The sequence below is a fragment of the Mus caroli genome, unplaced genomic scaffold, assembly GCF_978045245.1.
Source record: "Mus caroli unplaced genomic scaffold, Mus_caroli_1 scaffold_5, whole genome shotgun sequence".
Taxonomy (NCBI): domain Eukaryota; kingdom Metazoa; phylum Chordata; class Mammalia; order Rodentia; family Muridae; genus Mus; species Mus caroli.
Window position 1 is genome coordinate 34,226,356 of NW_028227260.1, and position 17,603 is coordinate 34,243,958.

Here is a 17,603-nt window from a genome sequence, read left to right on the forward strand (position 1 = left end):
CATGGTACTGGTATAGTGACAGACAAGTAGACCAATGGAATAAAATTGAAGACCCAGAAATGAATCCACACAGAAGTGGGAGTGGGTGGGTAGGGGAGTGGGGGGGGAGGGTATGGGGGACTTTTGAGATAGCACTGGAAGTGGAAATGAAGAAAATACCTAATAAAATTTTTAAAAAATAAAAGATCTAATAATAAATAAATAAATAAATAAAATAGATTCATGTAAAGTTGCTGACTTTTCTAATACATGACATGGAATAATGTGAGATGCATTAGTGTTAACTCTTCTTTGAATGTCTGGTAAAAATCACCAGCAAATGCATCTGGGACTGGATATTTTTCAGATGTGAAATTTCAAGCTGTCCGTTATATTTCTGCTTAAATTGTGTTTTTTAATAATCTTGGTTTATTTTTGACATATAGTAATCCATCTATTTTGTTATGATTTGTCAAAAATAAAATCTGTTTTTAAGGTATCTATTGTAACCATTTTCCCTCTAATTTTATTAATTTGAGTCTTCTTTCTTTTGGTTAGATTATTAGGGTTACTATTCACATTTTGGAGTTAATTGATGGGTTTATGTATGTTTGCTTTACTGAGTTCGGTGAGCCTGTATTTGGTGCATATATATTGATAATTAAATTTTCCTTCTGATAGATTGTTCCCTTTATTAGTATGAGGTAACCTTCTTTACCTGTTCTGACAAGAACTGATTTGAACTCTATCCTTAGGGATATTAGAATAGCAAAAACATCTGCTTGTTTCTTGGTTCTGTTTGCTTGAAATATTTTTTCCATGCTTTTCACCCTAAGAGTGTATTTAATTTTGGCAGTAGGGTGTGTTTCTTGGGGGCAGCAAAAAGAAGGTTCTATTTTCCAATCCAATCTGTTAGTCTGTGGTTTTTGAAGGGTGAACTGAGATCATTGATATTCAGAGTTTTTATTGAAGGATGTACTGCAATACTGCTAGGGCCTTTGGATTTTAGAGCTTGTTAAACTAAGGAGTGTTGTGCTTAAGAAGTAAAACTAGAGGATAATTATGGAAGAAAGAGGAAGAGAAGAGTTTTTAAAAGTATGAGTACCGCAGGGCGTGGTGGCGCACACCTTTGATCCCAGCACTTGGGAGGCAGAGGCAGTCGAATTTCTGAGTTCGAGGCCAACCTGGTCTACAAAGTGAGTTCCAGGACAGCCAGGGCTACACAGAGAAACCCTGTCTCGAAAAACCAAAAAAAAAAAAAAAAAAAAAAGTATGAGTACCTATTTTTAATATAGCAGAAGCAATAAGATATAGTTGAATGATATTATAAAGAATGCTTCGTAGTTGATTAGGTGGAGATACACACTCAACAACCCTAAAACCTAAATGAGCAGTGTATTAATTCACATGGTTATAGTACAAGTTCATGCTATGCTGCTATGCTAGTTACAATTAAATATCATGATACCTTCCCTTGGAAATTTCTTCAAAAATACTTGATAAGATGTCCTGTCATCTGTATACACATACAAACTGAAAAATAATATAGTCAAATTTCTAAGTGTTACCACGTCTCCAGAAATAAGAGAATCCCACTGACTAAAACATGCCTTGTAATTCTAAGGCATGTGAGAAGCCAACCAAAAGGAAGAAATGGTTCTTACCCGATGAAAAAAGGATCACTCAAAAGGAGAGGCTATTTCATCAAACTTTTAAAGCATTTTGGATTTACATGTCTGCTTAGTGTAGTCTATGTGCTGTTTTGGGTCAGATGGATGCTTTTCTGTTCCTGTGGTGCCTGTCACCTGGAACTGCAGTCATCTGTTAGTCTGAAAATCTAGAGGGTCTCCTCACGTGCTTTGCAACTAGTGTTTGCGTCTGCTATGTACTCAGCTGGGGCTGTTCCCTGAAGCAACTTGTTTGATCTCTGGACCTCCGGGGTTACCTGTAAGGGGGTGGGTGGTAAAAACTGGTCAAATTCATGTTCAGAATGAACGATGAATATTTTATCTGTAAAGATTGGTTATATGTGTTAAACTGACTTGGCCATTTGTGCTTAGATAACTCAACATTATTCTTCCTGTTTCTGCAACAATGTATTTGGATGGGTTAATATTTAAACCTGTAGTGACTCAGACTGAATAAAACAGATTGTACTCCGTAATGTAGGTGAGAATTATCCAGTCATTTGGAAGCCCAAGGAAAACAAAATCCATCTGTTCTTGAGCAAGAGAGACACTGTAGCAGATAAACATGGAGTTTGTTCTACCTTAGATTTACCATCTTCTCCAGACTGAAGTTTGCTTTCTGCCTCCAACATACATACCCACAACCATACCCATTCTCTCTCTTTCTCTCAGTGTAGTATGCATCTTTATTTTGTTCATTTGAATGCATCTGTACTTTCTGTGTTCCTAAATCTAGCAGTCCTAAGGGAAGAACCTCAGGATACATGATTGTAATGAACATCTGAGATGACACTTTCAAAGAGGCAGGTCTGGTAAAATGTACCGATGACATTGTCCAAAAGACAGAGACTGCCAATATCTAGAATAAAGGGGACTTACATAGACACTATAGATGTCAAATGAGCATATGTGTTTGTTTTCTTGGGCTTATATTATTATGGCTTAACAACTTGATTGGTCTTTGAATAAGAAACCCTATTTTAAAAAAATACACATCATGGAAGTTCTGGTGTGTATAACTGCTAAAGAGAACTGACTGATGGGGCAGGTCAAGAGGCCACGGTAGCATTTATTGCTCTGGGGGGGGGGGACAGAAACTATTTATAAAGTATATTTTTTTCTGAAAATTGCAGCTCCAGGCTCTTTGGTGTCTGCACTGAATCTCAAGACAGCCCTCTTATGAGGTATTTCTATTCTGTCTTCACGGATGTGTGAGTACAACACACATGCTCCTGATCTCACAGACAGATGGCAAGGAGTCTGCACACCAGACCCTTGCCAGAGCCAGGAAAAGAGTCTGTCAACCCAGGTACCTTGAAAGGCTGGTGGATGATCAAATGTGTGAGAACACATTCTGCTGTGAGGGTTGGTCACTTCCGGTGTTACTGCTCTGCATTTTCAACAAGGGCAGGGTTAGGCCCCTCCCCCTTGTCCTAGGGACTTTTATGTCAGCTATGGAAAAATAAGATATCTAGAGCCAAGGCTTCTTTCATCTTATATGGAAAAAATGGTATGGATGGAGAATGTAGGGCTACTTGTAACTCATAGGGAGAGTTTTCTCAGACAGGGATTAAGGATGGTTTACAGACCCCTTCTGGAAGAGGGACCTGAGCTCTGTTACAATGATTAAAGAGCATCCAGTGGTGTGCTCAAGAACTGAGTAGCTAACCAGGAGGTAGATTTTTCTGTTCAAATGGAACAAAGAGTAGAGTGGTGTCCTGGGGCCAAATGTCATAGAGCTAGTTAGGGAACCTCTCAAATCAGCCATGAACAATGAGAACACACAAAAAGAGTAGAAGAGCATACCTCAAGCCTTTTCTGGAGTATAAGGGGGTACTGATTTGTCCAATAGCATTACCATTTACCATTTTAAATATTTACCATGCCGTTAAAAATTATCTCTTAACACTGATTCCAGTCAACTACACACTGCTTCTTCACATCTAAGCAAGAAAAATCATTTATGCTTGTTAATGTAGTGTACTATTGTTGGACTTTTAGCAAACTTTCTCAATTTTCCATCCTCTTTCCATATCAATAGCATATTTGACATACAAATTTTAATTGTAAAGACAGTGGATCATTTTTAAAGCTTTGATACACGCCCTGAGTAACTATAGAGCTTGGCAAGATTCATGGTACATCCTTTTAAAATGGAAATTGGAGAACTGTGAGATCTTAATATAATACTGGGAGAGAAAAACTTGGCACACATTCTTTGTGGAAACCCTTGGCAGTGTTTATGAGAGAGTAAAGAGAGACTGCATCCGCATCTGTTCCCTTAAGTCTATACTCAGGGAGCCTTGGGCACATGAGCAAGCATGATCAATGCAGTAACAAATGCCACTTCATTAGGAAGATCCAGGAAGTCAATCAATCAATAACCAATACATCAGGGATTAAGACATGAAAGCTGGCATTCTATAGCCTTGACTGCATAGGAATGGCTGAAAAATTACTATGGTTTTAGGATACTTTTTAAATGTTCTAAAACAAACATACTTAGCATAAGTAACTCTCTACTTAGTTTCTATCTTGGATTATAAAGTGATCCATTAGCTACTTTGCAAATGCAGAAAATGCATTCACATACTACTAGGACTAGAACTATACTCTTCAGTCCCACCATACTATTATCAGGGTACTATATTTCCTCAAATTATCATCTTCACATGTACACAAATGTGTATACCTATGTGCTTGTATGTGTGTTGAATGCAAGTCTAGCTTACGTGAGCCAATAAGGAAGCACGGTTTGATTTGTGGCTCCTCTGCATTGAGATTACTCTTGCCATCTGTGCTAAGCCATCTAACCCACTTCTGGTGCTCTCCCATTCGGAAAACCGCAACAGTGTGAAGCCAGCACTATTCACGTTCCCCTTTTCCTTGCCCTATTGAACTAGGACTTCATTGTTATTTTAAGCTTGCCTTACTGTCCTAATGATCCACTTTAACACCTGACTGCCCAGCAAAGCGGGTGTAAAAGGCAGAATAGTCAAATACAGCACTGTTCCGTAAGACAGCATTAGTTTCTCCCTGTAAGTACCCATGTGTCATATTTTCACTATTGTGAAATTCAAAATAGTGCCTGGGTGCCCTTGTAAGTTCCTTTTTACTCAGTCTTACTTAGATGGTTTTGTTTGACACTATGTTTGACTCCCCCTAACCTCTCTCCTCTCTTTCCTATAACACCCGGTATTCCCAGGCAAAATCTCATCCAAGTACTAACCAGGCCTGAGCCTACTTAACTTCTGAGATCAGACAAGATCAGGAGTGTTCAGAGTGGTGTGGCCCTAGACTTGAATCTTAAACATTTGAAGACTTGGCAAGTCTGGAAATATATTCAAGGTGGTAATATGTTTTAAATACATTGATCCTTCTTTTGTGGTCCAGTTTATAGCTCAATTTTGGGAAGTAGGATGAAAAAAACTTTTATTTATTTATTTATTTATTTATTTATTTATTTATTTATTTATTTATTTATCGTGGTAAATGGAGAGTAATCCCAGGGCCTTTTACACACTAGAGAAGTGCTCTATCACTGAACTACACCCACAGTGCACAGGTCCATTTTAAAGATTTTTTTTCAAGCAGTTGTTTGCTATGTTTCACATAGTAATAAGATAAATCTATCACTAGTTTTGCAAATCTTTAATATCATTACTGACATTTTCCTAATTATGCTATTATATACCCAAAACTTACATTATGCTTTCTTATATTGACTATAGATTTTCCATCCTGTCTGTTAGGAGTCGGTTCTGAATTGCCCATCCCTGTCCCTGAAGACCAGTGTGGGCTTGGCTGACAGTTGATGTATTTGGGGGAAATGATAGGTTTCTGAGGTCCCTGACCTAATCAATGGATTAATCTCTTTGTTAGCAGTGAGGAGAGGGGCACCCAGGCACTGGCACTCTCAGCAGCCTGAATTCCTCTGTGCTATTTGGGACCTCAGCGCAGTCTGGATTTTATAGCTTTGCTGCTGAAAGGAACGTCAGGACTAGTTAGTTTATGAAGCAGTGCTGCAGATTTGTATGAAAGCCACTTTACTATAACTTAAGCACAACAGTTGAGAGAGAGCCAGGCTCTCAGAAGAAATTAAGGCATATCTGAGAGCATGAGTGTAGCTTCCCAAAGTAAGAGTTGCAGATCATTAGACAAATCCAAGTATATATATGGGCTCCATAAGAAGAACAAGCTATTCATTACCAACATTAGCCATATACACTGGGTTTTGTGGCTCTTAGTTTACCCCTCTCAGAAGATAGTTAAGAAATCTTTTCTTTTCCCTCCTCCTTTGTTGAGATTATAGGGTGGCTCTGAAGATGCCTTAGGTAAAATTCTAATCTGATGAAGGAAACCCAGAAGCCTCTAGTATTGTGCAAGATGTTTTGTAAACGGACTACCAGGTGTTTGCTAGAATATTCCAGGTTTTCAGCTGGGAAGTGAGAAAGGATTTTTGCTCAAGGCAGGCAGGGTAGGAGGAATCCAATAGCACCTGGCTAGGAACTGTTAATTGCAGTGTGCTGGAATTCTTGCTTCTTTGCTGCCTGGAGGTTTCCAATGGATTCTGGGATGGAAGGGAGTCCCTTTTCCTTCTCATGTCCCCAATATTTTCCCTGTCTTTTTATCCTGACTCAGCCTGATGAATCCATAATTGTGGCCTTATTGAAAACAGGCAGGGGCTAAGGGGTAGGGCCTGGTTGAAAGAAGCAGGTGAGCAAGTATACATCTTGTAAAATAAAACTTGTGGCTGGCCCCTTCCTGTATCTGTCTGCATCCTGACAAAGAAAGTTAGCAATGCTTGCCACATATTCTTTTACCTTGATGGTTCTGCTTCACCTCAGACCCAATAAAACACGACCAACTGATGATAGCTGAAACCTCTGAGAACAGAAGGCAAAATCTCTCGTCATTTAAAGGTTAATTTGTTCAGGTAATTATCATGGTGACAGAAAAGTAGCTTGTTTGTTTGTTTATTCATTTGTTTATTTATTTATTCTGATTTTTAATTTTGTGTTGGTTAATACTTAACAGAATCTATAGTCACCAGAGACAAGCCTGGGGAAATGTCTGTCAGGAATTATCTTCGATTAAATTAGCTCCTTGGTACTTGTGTAAGAGCTTATCTAAGTTAGGCCAATTGAGGTGAAAAGACTCCTTTTGAAAGTGGGTAGGACCATTCCTTGGCTGAAGTATTGCATGAAATGCAACAAAAGGAACAGAACAGCATCTACCACCCTCTGCTTCCTGATTCAATGTGACCAGCTGCCTCCTCAAAGCTTCCTCCATGCCTTCGTTACCATGATGGACAGGAACCAAAACAAACCCATTCTCTTTTAAGTTGCTTTGGTCAGAGCATTTATTCACAGCAACCAGGAAAATAATAAAGCATTCTTTCATGGAGGGATAGAAGTTAAGGAGTATGAGACTCCTAGTGAGTTGATTGATAGGTTTTTTTTTTCTTTATTAAATGACCCTGTTTATCAGCAGAACTCTCATTGCCTTAATTCATTTCTTTCTTAAATGTTACTGTTTTTTCTATAGAACATTCATTGCCTTCAGTGATATTAAAAAAAAAAAAACAACAATACCAGATTTCTTATAGACCATAACTTTCACTATTTACTTAAGTTCATCTTCTCTCTGTCATATACCTAATGTTAACACTTTATCACCATCTTATACTTTTTCTTTTCACTGCTTTGCTTAGAGTAGAAAGGGGACAGGACGTAGATTTTCATCTAATTGCTTCTGATAAATTACAGACTCGGAGTCTTAAGAACTGAGCTGTATTTCTTCTATAAACATCACAAGTTCAATTTCCTCCTAGTCTCTATGCTCCCCTTGGCTGATTTTATCTTCTTCTGCAGTTATTACTTCAGTCCTATGAATGACAATTTAATTTAATATTTCTAGGCAGACCTGTCTTATCCTAGACTTCATTAAGGTTTGTAAAAGCGAAAGGTCTGATATAAACACTTTCAGACATCCCTGACTGAGTTTCCAGGAGGAGGGGGAACCAGCTGCAATCTTTGCATAGTTTTTTCAAGGCCTCTTTGAAGTGTTCAGGCTGGCTGATGCTGGCAGACAGGGAGTTTGCCTGGTTCTTTAGCTGATGGTCCCTGTGCTGAAGGCAGGCAGAGCAGGAGGAAAGAATTCAACAGTGGCTAGTTAGGAGTCCAATTGCCCTATCCCTCCGTGTCTGCTTTTTACACAGTTTAACAGTGATGGTGATTTACCCAGGGCCACAGAGAGAGGCAGGTCCTCTTTGCCTGTCTCAGTTGGAGTTATAGTACAAGCTATCTGAAAATCTAAAAGCCAGCTCTTTCTAAACAAGTGATACCGGTAAAGGAGACCGGACAGACATGAAATTTTGATAATCTCATTAATGGAATCCAAGCTTTTTACTGCTGGGACAATTGGGGGGGGGGCTGGGGTTTTTTTGTTGTTGTTGTTTTTGTTTTTTGTTTTTGGTTTTGGGTTTTTTTTGTTGTTGTTGTTGTTGTTTGGTTTTTCGAGACAGGGTTTCTCTGGATAGCCCTGGCTGTCCTGGAACTTACTCTGTAGACCAGGCTGGCCTCAAACTCAGAAATCCACCTGCCTCTGCCTCCCAAGTGCTCAGATTAAAGGCGTGCACCACCAGACAATTTCTAATCTTAAGTAAAAAGTTCTATTTTGTTCTAGTAGACAAAAGTAAGTTACTTTATGTTCCAAAAGTTGCCAACTGAAATGTGCTGGCTTGAAAATTGCTCCCCAGCTTTGGCTAAATGAAAGCTAATTTGGAGGATGGTCTCACATGCCCCAGGATAGCTTTGAACTCAAAAATCTTTCTACCCCAACTCCCAAATGGTAGAATTACAGACCAATGCCACTACACCCACCTTCTAAGGTTAGAAAGATGCAGTATTTCTTCTATGAGACTCTGCATCTGACTCCACTATGATTCTATTTAGGACAAAGACAAAAACTTCCAAGGGACTAGATTGTGCTTGCCTACACTCTTCTATGATTCTCCGCACAATCCAAATGTGCATAAGGACCTTTCGTGACATTATTTCTGAAAGTAAGTTTTAAATGTTCTTCATAAAGTTTCTATTGTAAATAAAAAATAAATCAACCAGAATCAAAACTACGGATTGTTATGTGTAATTTCAGATTAATAACTGCAAAATTAATCACCTAATAAATGCATGCTTTCTTTTATTAGTGAATCCATGCTATATTAGGCACTGTGCCAAACACTGCGCTTCAGGATAACAAAAACAAAATTACTATAATACATGAACAGTGCATGAACCTATGCAGAAATTATGTCTGTATAATTTAAATGGATAGTTTCAGTATCACAAATTTGTTCATTAGCAATTTAGTAACTTAACTGAATAATTTTTAAAATTAAAGACAGTACTAACTTAACTATAGTCATACACTGAATATTTAATATATTCCAACTTAATAATTTTAGAACTGTATATTCATTGTGTAATAAAGTAATTCAGATCATGATTGTAAAATGGTGAGATTTCTGTCAGTTTCTTTGTGCCTATGTTGTCAAAACTCAGACATATGAAAAATCAACTGGGAAACGATTAAAAAATAGTAACTTCTGATTTATAGGTTGCTAACAGTGGACAGCAGGCTCAGATAGGCCCCCAAGTGTTAAATAATTAAATTTTAATATTTCCTTTATGGCTACAGGTAGATGGCTTGTGTTCCCCTAAACACTAACATATTATAAGGTCTATAATTTATTGCATATGTGATTAAAAACTTTATTTGGGGCCTTTCTTTAAAGTTTTCAGATCAGTGATTGCTAGCCTTCAGCTGTAGAGTCAGGAATAGTGTCAAACAGGGTTTCTAACTGGACAGTACTTAGCCTGTTAGAGTAATCAACAGTTTCCTATTTCTCTACTGCATCAGGCCCTGGCCAACAGTAACATTAAGACAGTATTACTATCTACAGGATACACTATACATAAAAATCAAACTGCAAAATATTTAAGGTTTTAAGAGTTCACAATGGAGTTTATGTTTTAAGTGTGGACGGGATGAACTAGATGCAGCCAAACAATGCCTGTTCCTCCAGTGAAATTGATATTGCTAGGAAGTCTATTAAGTGGGGTGGGGGTGGGTGGGCAGGCCTGCTGAGAGGCGGCTTTCGGGAAATCCAGCAAGGCTGGAAGCACAATGAAGCTGTTAACCTATTTGTGTTCCGGAGGGACAGTGACGCAGGTCTTCACATAACCCTGTAAGACGTCTGTTATCTATTGTGCTGGGCCCCAGTGTACCCCGGCCTGAATGAATGGGAACAAAAAAATATCACCAGAAAGGGCTATTTTCTTAAGAGCCAAGAACCCTGGGGATTATACTTAACTGGTTATCAAACTATAAAGACGTTTTCTACCCTATACCGTTCAGTACAGACCTCAGAAAAATCAAATTAAGCTGTGCTAAGGTCTATAGGTATAATATCAGAAGGGCACATATACCCAAATCACCTAACTGTAACCACAATGCCGTGGAGGAGCCCACCTCCTTTTCCTGCATGGAACTGGGAGAACGGACAAGGTCTGAGTCGCCTCCTCAGTTCACCCCAACTACGTAGGGACGGCTGGAGGCTTAAAAAGCTAAAGCAACTCAGTCCCACACATAAGGACAATATGAACAATTTTAAGAAATTCTATCTTCACCAAGAGGATGTACTCTTTAAGTCAGTTGAGCAAATAATTAGATATACCTGCACTAAATTCATAAACTTACCCAAAAAAAGTTTATGAAGCTCCAAATAAAAGGAAAATTATACATGTGTCCACTCCCCACCCCCAATACTGTTGAATTTCAGAGTTTTTGTGGCTCTTTTTTTTTTAAATCTTAACTGTTTATTTATGCTTTAAGGACACAATAATGATTATTCAGGTTGCTTTTCAGTTGCTTTATTGACTTGACATTTTTTCCATGCTAATGGGCAACACTGTACTGTTGACAGAAACTCACACTGAGTGGGAAGGCAATCTCCAATTAGAAGCTGGCAACACAAGCCCCACCTGGCACATGGCATGGAAATAACACAAGGCTCACCACAAACGGGTCATTAAAGGCATGTCAGGAAAATGCGAGGAAAAGGGCTACAGCGGGAGTCACAGTATGGATCTCAGGGGGGAATGACCGAAGTCAAGGCATAAGGCAGAATTCATCATGGTGATCATGGTGGTTAGACAGCTCCCCCATAAGGATGCGCAGACAATTTCTCAGCTGTAGCTCCCTAAGCTTTCTCCGGATCTCTCTCATCTCCTCCATGAACATTTCCATATCATCTCCATCTCCACCCAACCCGTCATTCATCTGCCTGTTGGGAATGGCCCATCGGAAGTTAGGGGCAAGTCGGCGAGCCTGGCCTCTTCGGTGGTGGTTGTGGTTGTGGTGGTTGTTGTTGTTGTTTGCAGCAGGCTGGTGGCCCTCACCTCCTCCCACAGGGCGGTCTTCCTGTCCATTCTGCAAAGGCTGCTCCATCTCTTCGTTTTCCTGGTGGACATTGGCCATGATGAGATTTTGTTTCCTGGTTGTTATTCTTTGAACACAAGTAAGACAGGGAAAGGGGGAAAAAAAAAAACCCAAACTGAATGCTCGATGCAGTGCCCCGCAAAAGTCAGAGATTAACAAGGATTTTCATTATTATTTTTTTTCCCACCTTAGAGTCTCCAGGCAACATCTAGGGAGCCTCCATTTCGAGCCCCTCCCCCCTAGCTCTCTGTCCCCTCCCTCCCCCAAAGCCCACCATTTTTTATTTCCCAGGATCCTTTCCCTGAGCTTTCAGCCACCAAAATGGAGGACTGAGGAGAGTAGTGTGGGGTGGGGGCTCTCACTGGGGTCCTAGACGGGGCTTTCCCCAACCTCCCCCAGCCACCCACACCCACCCCACCCCACCGCCACTGAACCAACCTGGGCCTATCCCTTGCGGAGTAGTCCTCCTGTCAATTCCCGCTGCCGCCTGGACTCTCTGCTTCCAGTAAACCTGCAGACAGGGTGGGATGGGAAGGACTGGGCGCCGAGCTCAGCACCGCACCCGCCTTCCCCGGACCCACCGCCCATCCCCCTACACGGCCGCCCACGATCCCTAGCAGCCCCGTCCCCATCCCCGTCCCCGTCCCCGTCCCCGTCCCCGTCCCCGTCCCCGTCCCCGTCCCCGTCCCCGTCCCCGTCCCCGTCCCCGTCCCCGCTCTCCGGGGCTCGCTCTAGCGCTCTCCGCTGCGGGCCCGCCCAGCCGCCCCTCTCCCGGGACCCCCGCGCCGTCCCCGCCCCTGAGCCCGGGCGTCCCTTCCCGGGCGCAGCCGGGGTTCCCGGCGCGGTGCACAAAGCCGCGGTGCGCGCCCGCCCGCCGGTCCGCCCGTCGCCAGGCTGTCGCCCGCAGGGCCGCGGCGTGCAGGCCCCTTACCTGCCCCGCTCGCCTCGGGCCCGCTGCCAGCCCGCCGCGCGCAGAGGAGCTCCGAGCTGCTGGCCAGACGCTCGTGACGACTGCACCCAAGGCTGCGTCGCTCTGCAGCCCCGGGTCACGTGAGGGCCCTGCGTCACTGCCAAGCCCGCTCCCCCAGCTCGGGAGGCCAGTGCGACAGGAGGCCCCGCCCCCGCCTCCCCGCCGCCAGCGCTCACCTCGGGGCCCCACCCGTCACTCATCCGGATCCTCACCAATCTGAGGAACCACAAGTGGCATCACCGTCAGGAGGTTGGACATCTCCCTTCCCTGTTACCAGGGAGGGTCTGAGCCATCCTCCATGTCTCCCTCCCACTATAGCCAGGTCTTGGCTTTGGCCTTCTTTGAGATTCCTCTCCACCTTATCCAAATGTTTTCTCCTGGACTTCTCCCCATAAGACACCAAGAGATAGAGAGTGGGGTAGATTGTACATATTTCTCTTTATTTCCTTAAAACATACACACACAGGTACACACACACATACACAACCCCACACACAAGTGCGCGGGTACACACACACACACACATACGCATGATCAGCATGATTTAGAAAATTCAAAATTATAAGGACCACTCCTTTTTTGGAACGCTGGGGATTGATCCTCTAGCTTAATAATTGCTGGGCAAACTGTCTTCTACCGAGGTGTATTTACAGACCGCTCCAGCCCCCTGACCCCCAACACACACACTTTTTAAACTAAAAAAAAAAAAAAAAAAAAAAGAGTACAGTGCCTGTCTATGTTGTTGGGGCTGCCCTTGAATTTCAGTCCTACATCAGCCTCCCTTGTAGCTAAGGTTAAAGGCTTGCACTATCAAGGCTGGTGAGTTTTCAGTTTTGAAAAAAAAATATGCTTCATTCTGCAAAATGAAAAGAAAACAAAGTGCTATTTATGCTATCACGCAGAAAATATCTTCTCTAGGTTTGGGGTGTCAGTTTTGAAATACCCTGTATTCATCTGTTACAATTTTTTCTTTAAAAAGAAAGGACTCTTGCTGAATACAACTAACGCTTTAAAACAAACCTGGAATCGTTCCTACAGAAAGAAGTCATATTTTTCTATTATTTGGGGGGGGTTCTCAGTTGTAATCCCTGACTATATGGAGCTCACTCTATTTAACAGGATGCCCTCAAATTTGGGGTGATCTTCCCTGCCTCTGCCTCCTCCTTCTGCCTCCCAAGGCCTGGTGTTATCTGAGATGTCTCTGATTCCACAGTCCTCAGGAAAAAGAGCCATTTGAATTCTTGGCTTTCCTCTCCGAGCCTTTCAACCCACCCTATAAATAATAAGCTGAGAAATATAACAGATCTAGAAATTATCCCCAAACCTTCTACTCTGGTATAAATGCCTCAAGAAATATTAGAACTAAGCAAAGGATGGATGAAGCAATTAAACTTGGTGTGAAAACTCATTCTGCAGGCAAGTGTTTCTTCCACCTTGAAATCGCTGTACAGAGTGTCTGTCACTCTGTGGCCCAGACAAGCCTGGAGTTGAAATCAGTTTCTTTAAAACTAAATAAAACAAACAAACAAAGGTCACAGGTAGAAGATAGATTTTTGGAAACATAGTTGGCAATATTTACAACTTAATAACTTCATTATGGGAACAAAGTTGCTTCTAGTTTGGGCCTCAAATTTCTGTATTGTGTCCTGATAAATGAGGCAGGTTACTGGGGATATAAAGTGCAAATGCTTGCTGTGCTATGGTTTAGGAGCTATCTATCACATATAAAATTATGGGTTTGGAGCTATAACATATAGCTCCAAAATCTCAAACTGCAAAAGTATAGCCAGTAGTTGCCTTTTAAGATAAGGCTGGTGATTTGGCGATTCTGTCTCACAGTTCACAACTCTTCCTGGTTAAAAATAAAAAGTATAGACAAATTGATCAACTTGAACCAAGAATGATTCAGAAACCAGGAAGCCCATAAAGCCAGAACAGATTCAAAGACACTGCTCTTCAACATGTCCGAGCCACATGTTTTGGACAGAAAATGGAAATGTACAGAAAACAGAACTGAAGTTGGGTGACAGCTTGATTAATTACAGCTTACTGCTTGCCTTTAAAAAAAAAAAAACATAGTACATTGGTAAGTTCTTTGTCAACTTGATACAAACCAGAGTCACCTGAGAAGAGGAATTGCCTCCATTAAGTTGGACTATAGGCAAGCCTGGGGTATTTTCTTATTTAATGATTGTGGAAGGACCAACCCAATCAACTGGGGACAATGCTGCCCTTAGGCTAGTGGTGCTGGGTCATATAAGAAAGCAAGTGAGAAAACCTTGGAAAGTAAAAGCCAGAAAAGCAGCATTCCTCCAATGCCTCACCTTCTGTTCCTGCCTTGGCTTAGCACAGTGAGAAGTTATAACCTGTGAGCCAAATAAACCGCTCTTCCTCCAAGTTGCTTTGAGTCACGGTGCTTTATCACAGCAACAAAGCACCAAGGAGAACACAGGGTTAGAACAGTTCCTTCCTAATTACTCATCGAAGTGGAATCTGTGTATTGTTAAAACCCAGCTTTCTCTTAGAAAAGTATGCTCCAACTTTAGACCTTCATTTAACCTTTTCTTAAGTTGCTCTGCAGTTTCTTGTGTCATTGTTCAAGTATAGAGTCATCTCTAGACCAAATTTTGTTTAATTTAACATCATACAAGCTTCTGTGTTAGTGATATTGGCTGGAAGGATGCCAAATAGAAACATAAGCTGGCATATTCTGGCAGAGAATTCAGGGTTCAGATTCTGTCTGCTAAAGAAATGATGTGTAACTACGAGTCAGTTACTTACCAATGTTTTTGTGTTTCTGTAGTGAACCAGGGATTTTCTAGAAGAATATAGTTATACATAATAAGAATTCACTACAGAGCCTAGCAAATTGCCAATGAAAATTGACTTGCTATTTTTACTATCTTCAAGTTGTTTCTAAGAATATTTTTAAGAGTATCGGTGTCTGATGACTTTTTTGCTATATTATACGTTGAAATCCACATGTCTACTTTACATACTTAGAGGTTTACAGTACTTTTTGGACAAAATAGGTGAATATTTGTTGAGTGAATGCATCCATACTTAAGATAATTGTTATTTTGAATGGTGATGTTCTGGAAGCTATACTACAAAGTAGAAAATATTGAATGGAGAACATGTAAAGAATCTCCTGAAAGTAAAGAAATCATTGCGGCATAACTATGGAATATGAAGGTTCTCGAGTGGATTTTTATTTCTTTCACTGGGTGCATGGTTGAACATTACCCTTTTGACCCATTGTTGGATAAATCTTTTGTTTGTTTGTATCCATCAAACTTTCTTGAAAAAAATATATATCCTTTCAACTCAAATTTTATGTAGGAGATTAGTTATAAGTTTTAATACAGTAATGTTTGGACTTCGACTATCCAGAACTCTGAGAGCAAACATATTTCTACTGTTTTAAGCTATGTTGTAGTGCTTTGCTATAGAAGCTCTGTGAAACTAATATAATAATATATGAATGCAAATAAAAGATACCATGAATTATGTATAAGGAAAGATGCACATACCAGATGAAAAAATGAAAAATGGGGTAAGGAGTGAAATGCCTATAATGAGCCGGGCGTGGTGGCACACACCTTTAATCCCAGCACTGGAGTGGCAGAGGCAGGCGGATTTCTGAGTTCGAGGCCAGCCTGGTCTACAAAGTGATTTCCAGGACAGCCAGGGCTATCTAGAGAAATCCTGTCTCGAAAAACCAAAATAAATAAATAAATAAATAAAAATAAAAAATAAAAAAAGATACCTATAATGTACTTGGAAGGTAGAGCTGGGAGAATTTCTGCAAGTTTGAAATCAGCCTGGTCTATATAACAAGTTGTGGGCCACCCAGGTTGTCATAACAAAATCCTATCTCATCTCAAAAGAAAATAAATAGATGCTGAGGGACTAGTTTTTTTTTAAGATAAAATGTAGTTTTAAAAGAAATATAACTACATAATCATTTTTAATTATCTTAAACAAGAATGAGGATCATTCATAAGCCAGTCATGCTTTTAAAGCAAAAGAACAGAAATCATAGATAAGCCTGCATACTCAAAGGACTCTCCTTATGATAGGTACAAACAGAAAGCAAACAAGTGAGAAGATGAATGAGATCATTTTAGACAGTTGTAAGGCCTAAGGAGAGAGAACAGAGACATGAAATAAAGGGTGACTAGGGGAAAGTTCTTTTAGCCAGGGTGGGAAAGGGCTTCATCCATCTTGAGGAGGTCCTTGACAGCATTTGAGTAAAGTCTAATTATAACAGTTTCCCCCTTTGAACCGTGACTATCTTTTGTGCTAGAGTACTCAATATGAATTTTCTCAGGGAACCCCAAGTCATGTCCTATCTGTTAAGACAACAGAATTCTACATCCTTGGTGAGTGAACCTTTTATTCTGTTTCTGTCTAAAATGACTGGGTTTGTGTGTCAACTTGACACAGGCTGGAGTTATCACAGAGAAAGGAGCCTCCCTTGGGGAAATGCCTCCATGAGATCCAGCTGTAAGGATCAAGGGTGGGAGGGCCCCTTGTGGGTAGTGCCATCTCTGGGCTGGTAGTCTTGGTTCTATAAGAAAGCAGGCTGAGCAAGCTAGGGGAAGCAAGCCAGTAAGGAACATCCCTCCATGGCTTCTGCATCAGCTCCTGCTTTCTGACCTGTTTGAGTTCCAGTCCTGACTTCCTTTGGTGATGAACAGCAAGCTGAAAATGTAAGCTGAATAAACTCTTTCCTCCCCAACTTGTTTCTTGGTCATGATGTTTGTGTGGGAATAGAAGTCCTAACGAAGACAAACTTGCTTAATTTTTGGAAAGAGGTTTTAAAGTGTGTCTATAGCCTCAAAATATTATTGTAAGCTCTTTCATCCTGCAAGCACCATGGCCATCTTAGCTACATTCTTCTCCTTTTTTTAATCAAGAGTTTCCATATCACAGACAAAAGTAACCTCTCTGGATTTTCAGACATTTTAATAAATATTGGTTACTGCACAAACATTTTTACAAATGAATCCTGAAGTACTGACTAACCTAGAGAACAAAGCCACCAAATGTTAGCATTTTTGCCTGTCAGAGTTTGAAATTATGCAAGGTATATAATAAAGATCTTACGTCATGCCAGTAGGGCCCTTACCATGGGCAGCATCTTTAAGAGTGCCCATAATTGGAGTTGAAGTCCCATTCTCCAAACATAGTATAGGACATGACTCTTACAGTGGTTTTCCTCTTTGTAGAGGAGTGGAACCCTGTTATTTTAGAACTCCATCAAGGGAAGTTCTTTCCCACTGCCTTGCTTTCCTGTGCTATGCAAGAACCCTGCCCCCTTTAAGCTCCTCTTTCCAGTCTAGGCTCTCTCAGAGCCAATCTGTTAGAATCTGCTTGAGAAAATATATAATTCCTCAGGAGCAAAGCTATTATATTAACTGGGTTTCCTCCCTTACTTTTATCTTTTCCCTTGGGCC

At 40.9% G+C, this 17,603-nt stretch overlaps 1 protein-coding gene across 2 annotated transcripts; it reads right to left on the reverse strand.

Annotated features, from left to right (window-relative positions):
- Window positions 1-10,587: 10,587 nt before the first annotated feature.
- On the reverse strand, window positions 10,588-12,259 carry Bex3 (brain expressed X-linked 3). Of its 2 annotated transcripts, none has more exons than XM_021153504.2 (3): window positions 12,103-12,259; window positions 11,610-11,682; window positions 10,588-11,192 (listed from the first exon to the last, which is right to left on the reverse strand). In XM_021153504.2, exon 3 carries the CDS (start codon window positions 11,178-11,180, stop codon window positions 10,842-10,844), a length of 339 nt encoding a protein of 112 aa, XP_021009163.1. In that variant the 5' UTR covers window positions 11,181-11,192; window positions 11,610-11,682; window positions 12,103-12,259; the 3' UTR covers window positions 10,588-10,841. The 2 variants fall into 2 exon arrangements, with proteins under 2 accessions (XP_021009163.1, XP_021009162.1); XM_021153503.2 differs by having other exon boundaries at window positions 10,588-11,238; window positions 12,103-12,208.
- Window positions 12,260-17,603: the final 5,344 nt, after the last annotated feature.

Bases quoted from the DNA above. Each gene is read 5' to 3' on its own strand.
- Bex3 (XM_021153503.2), bottom strand. From the start codon at position 11,210: ATGGCCAATGTCCACCAGGAAAACGAAGAGATGGAGCAGCCTTTGCAG.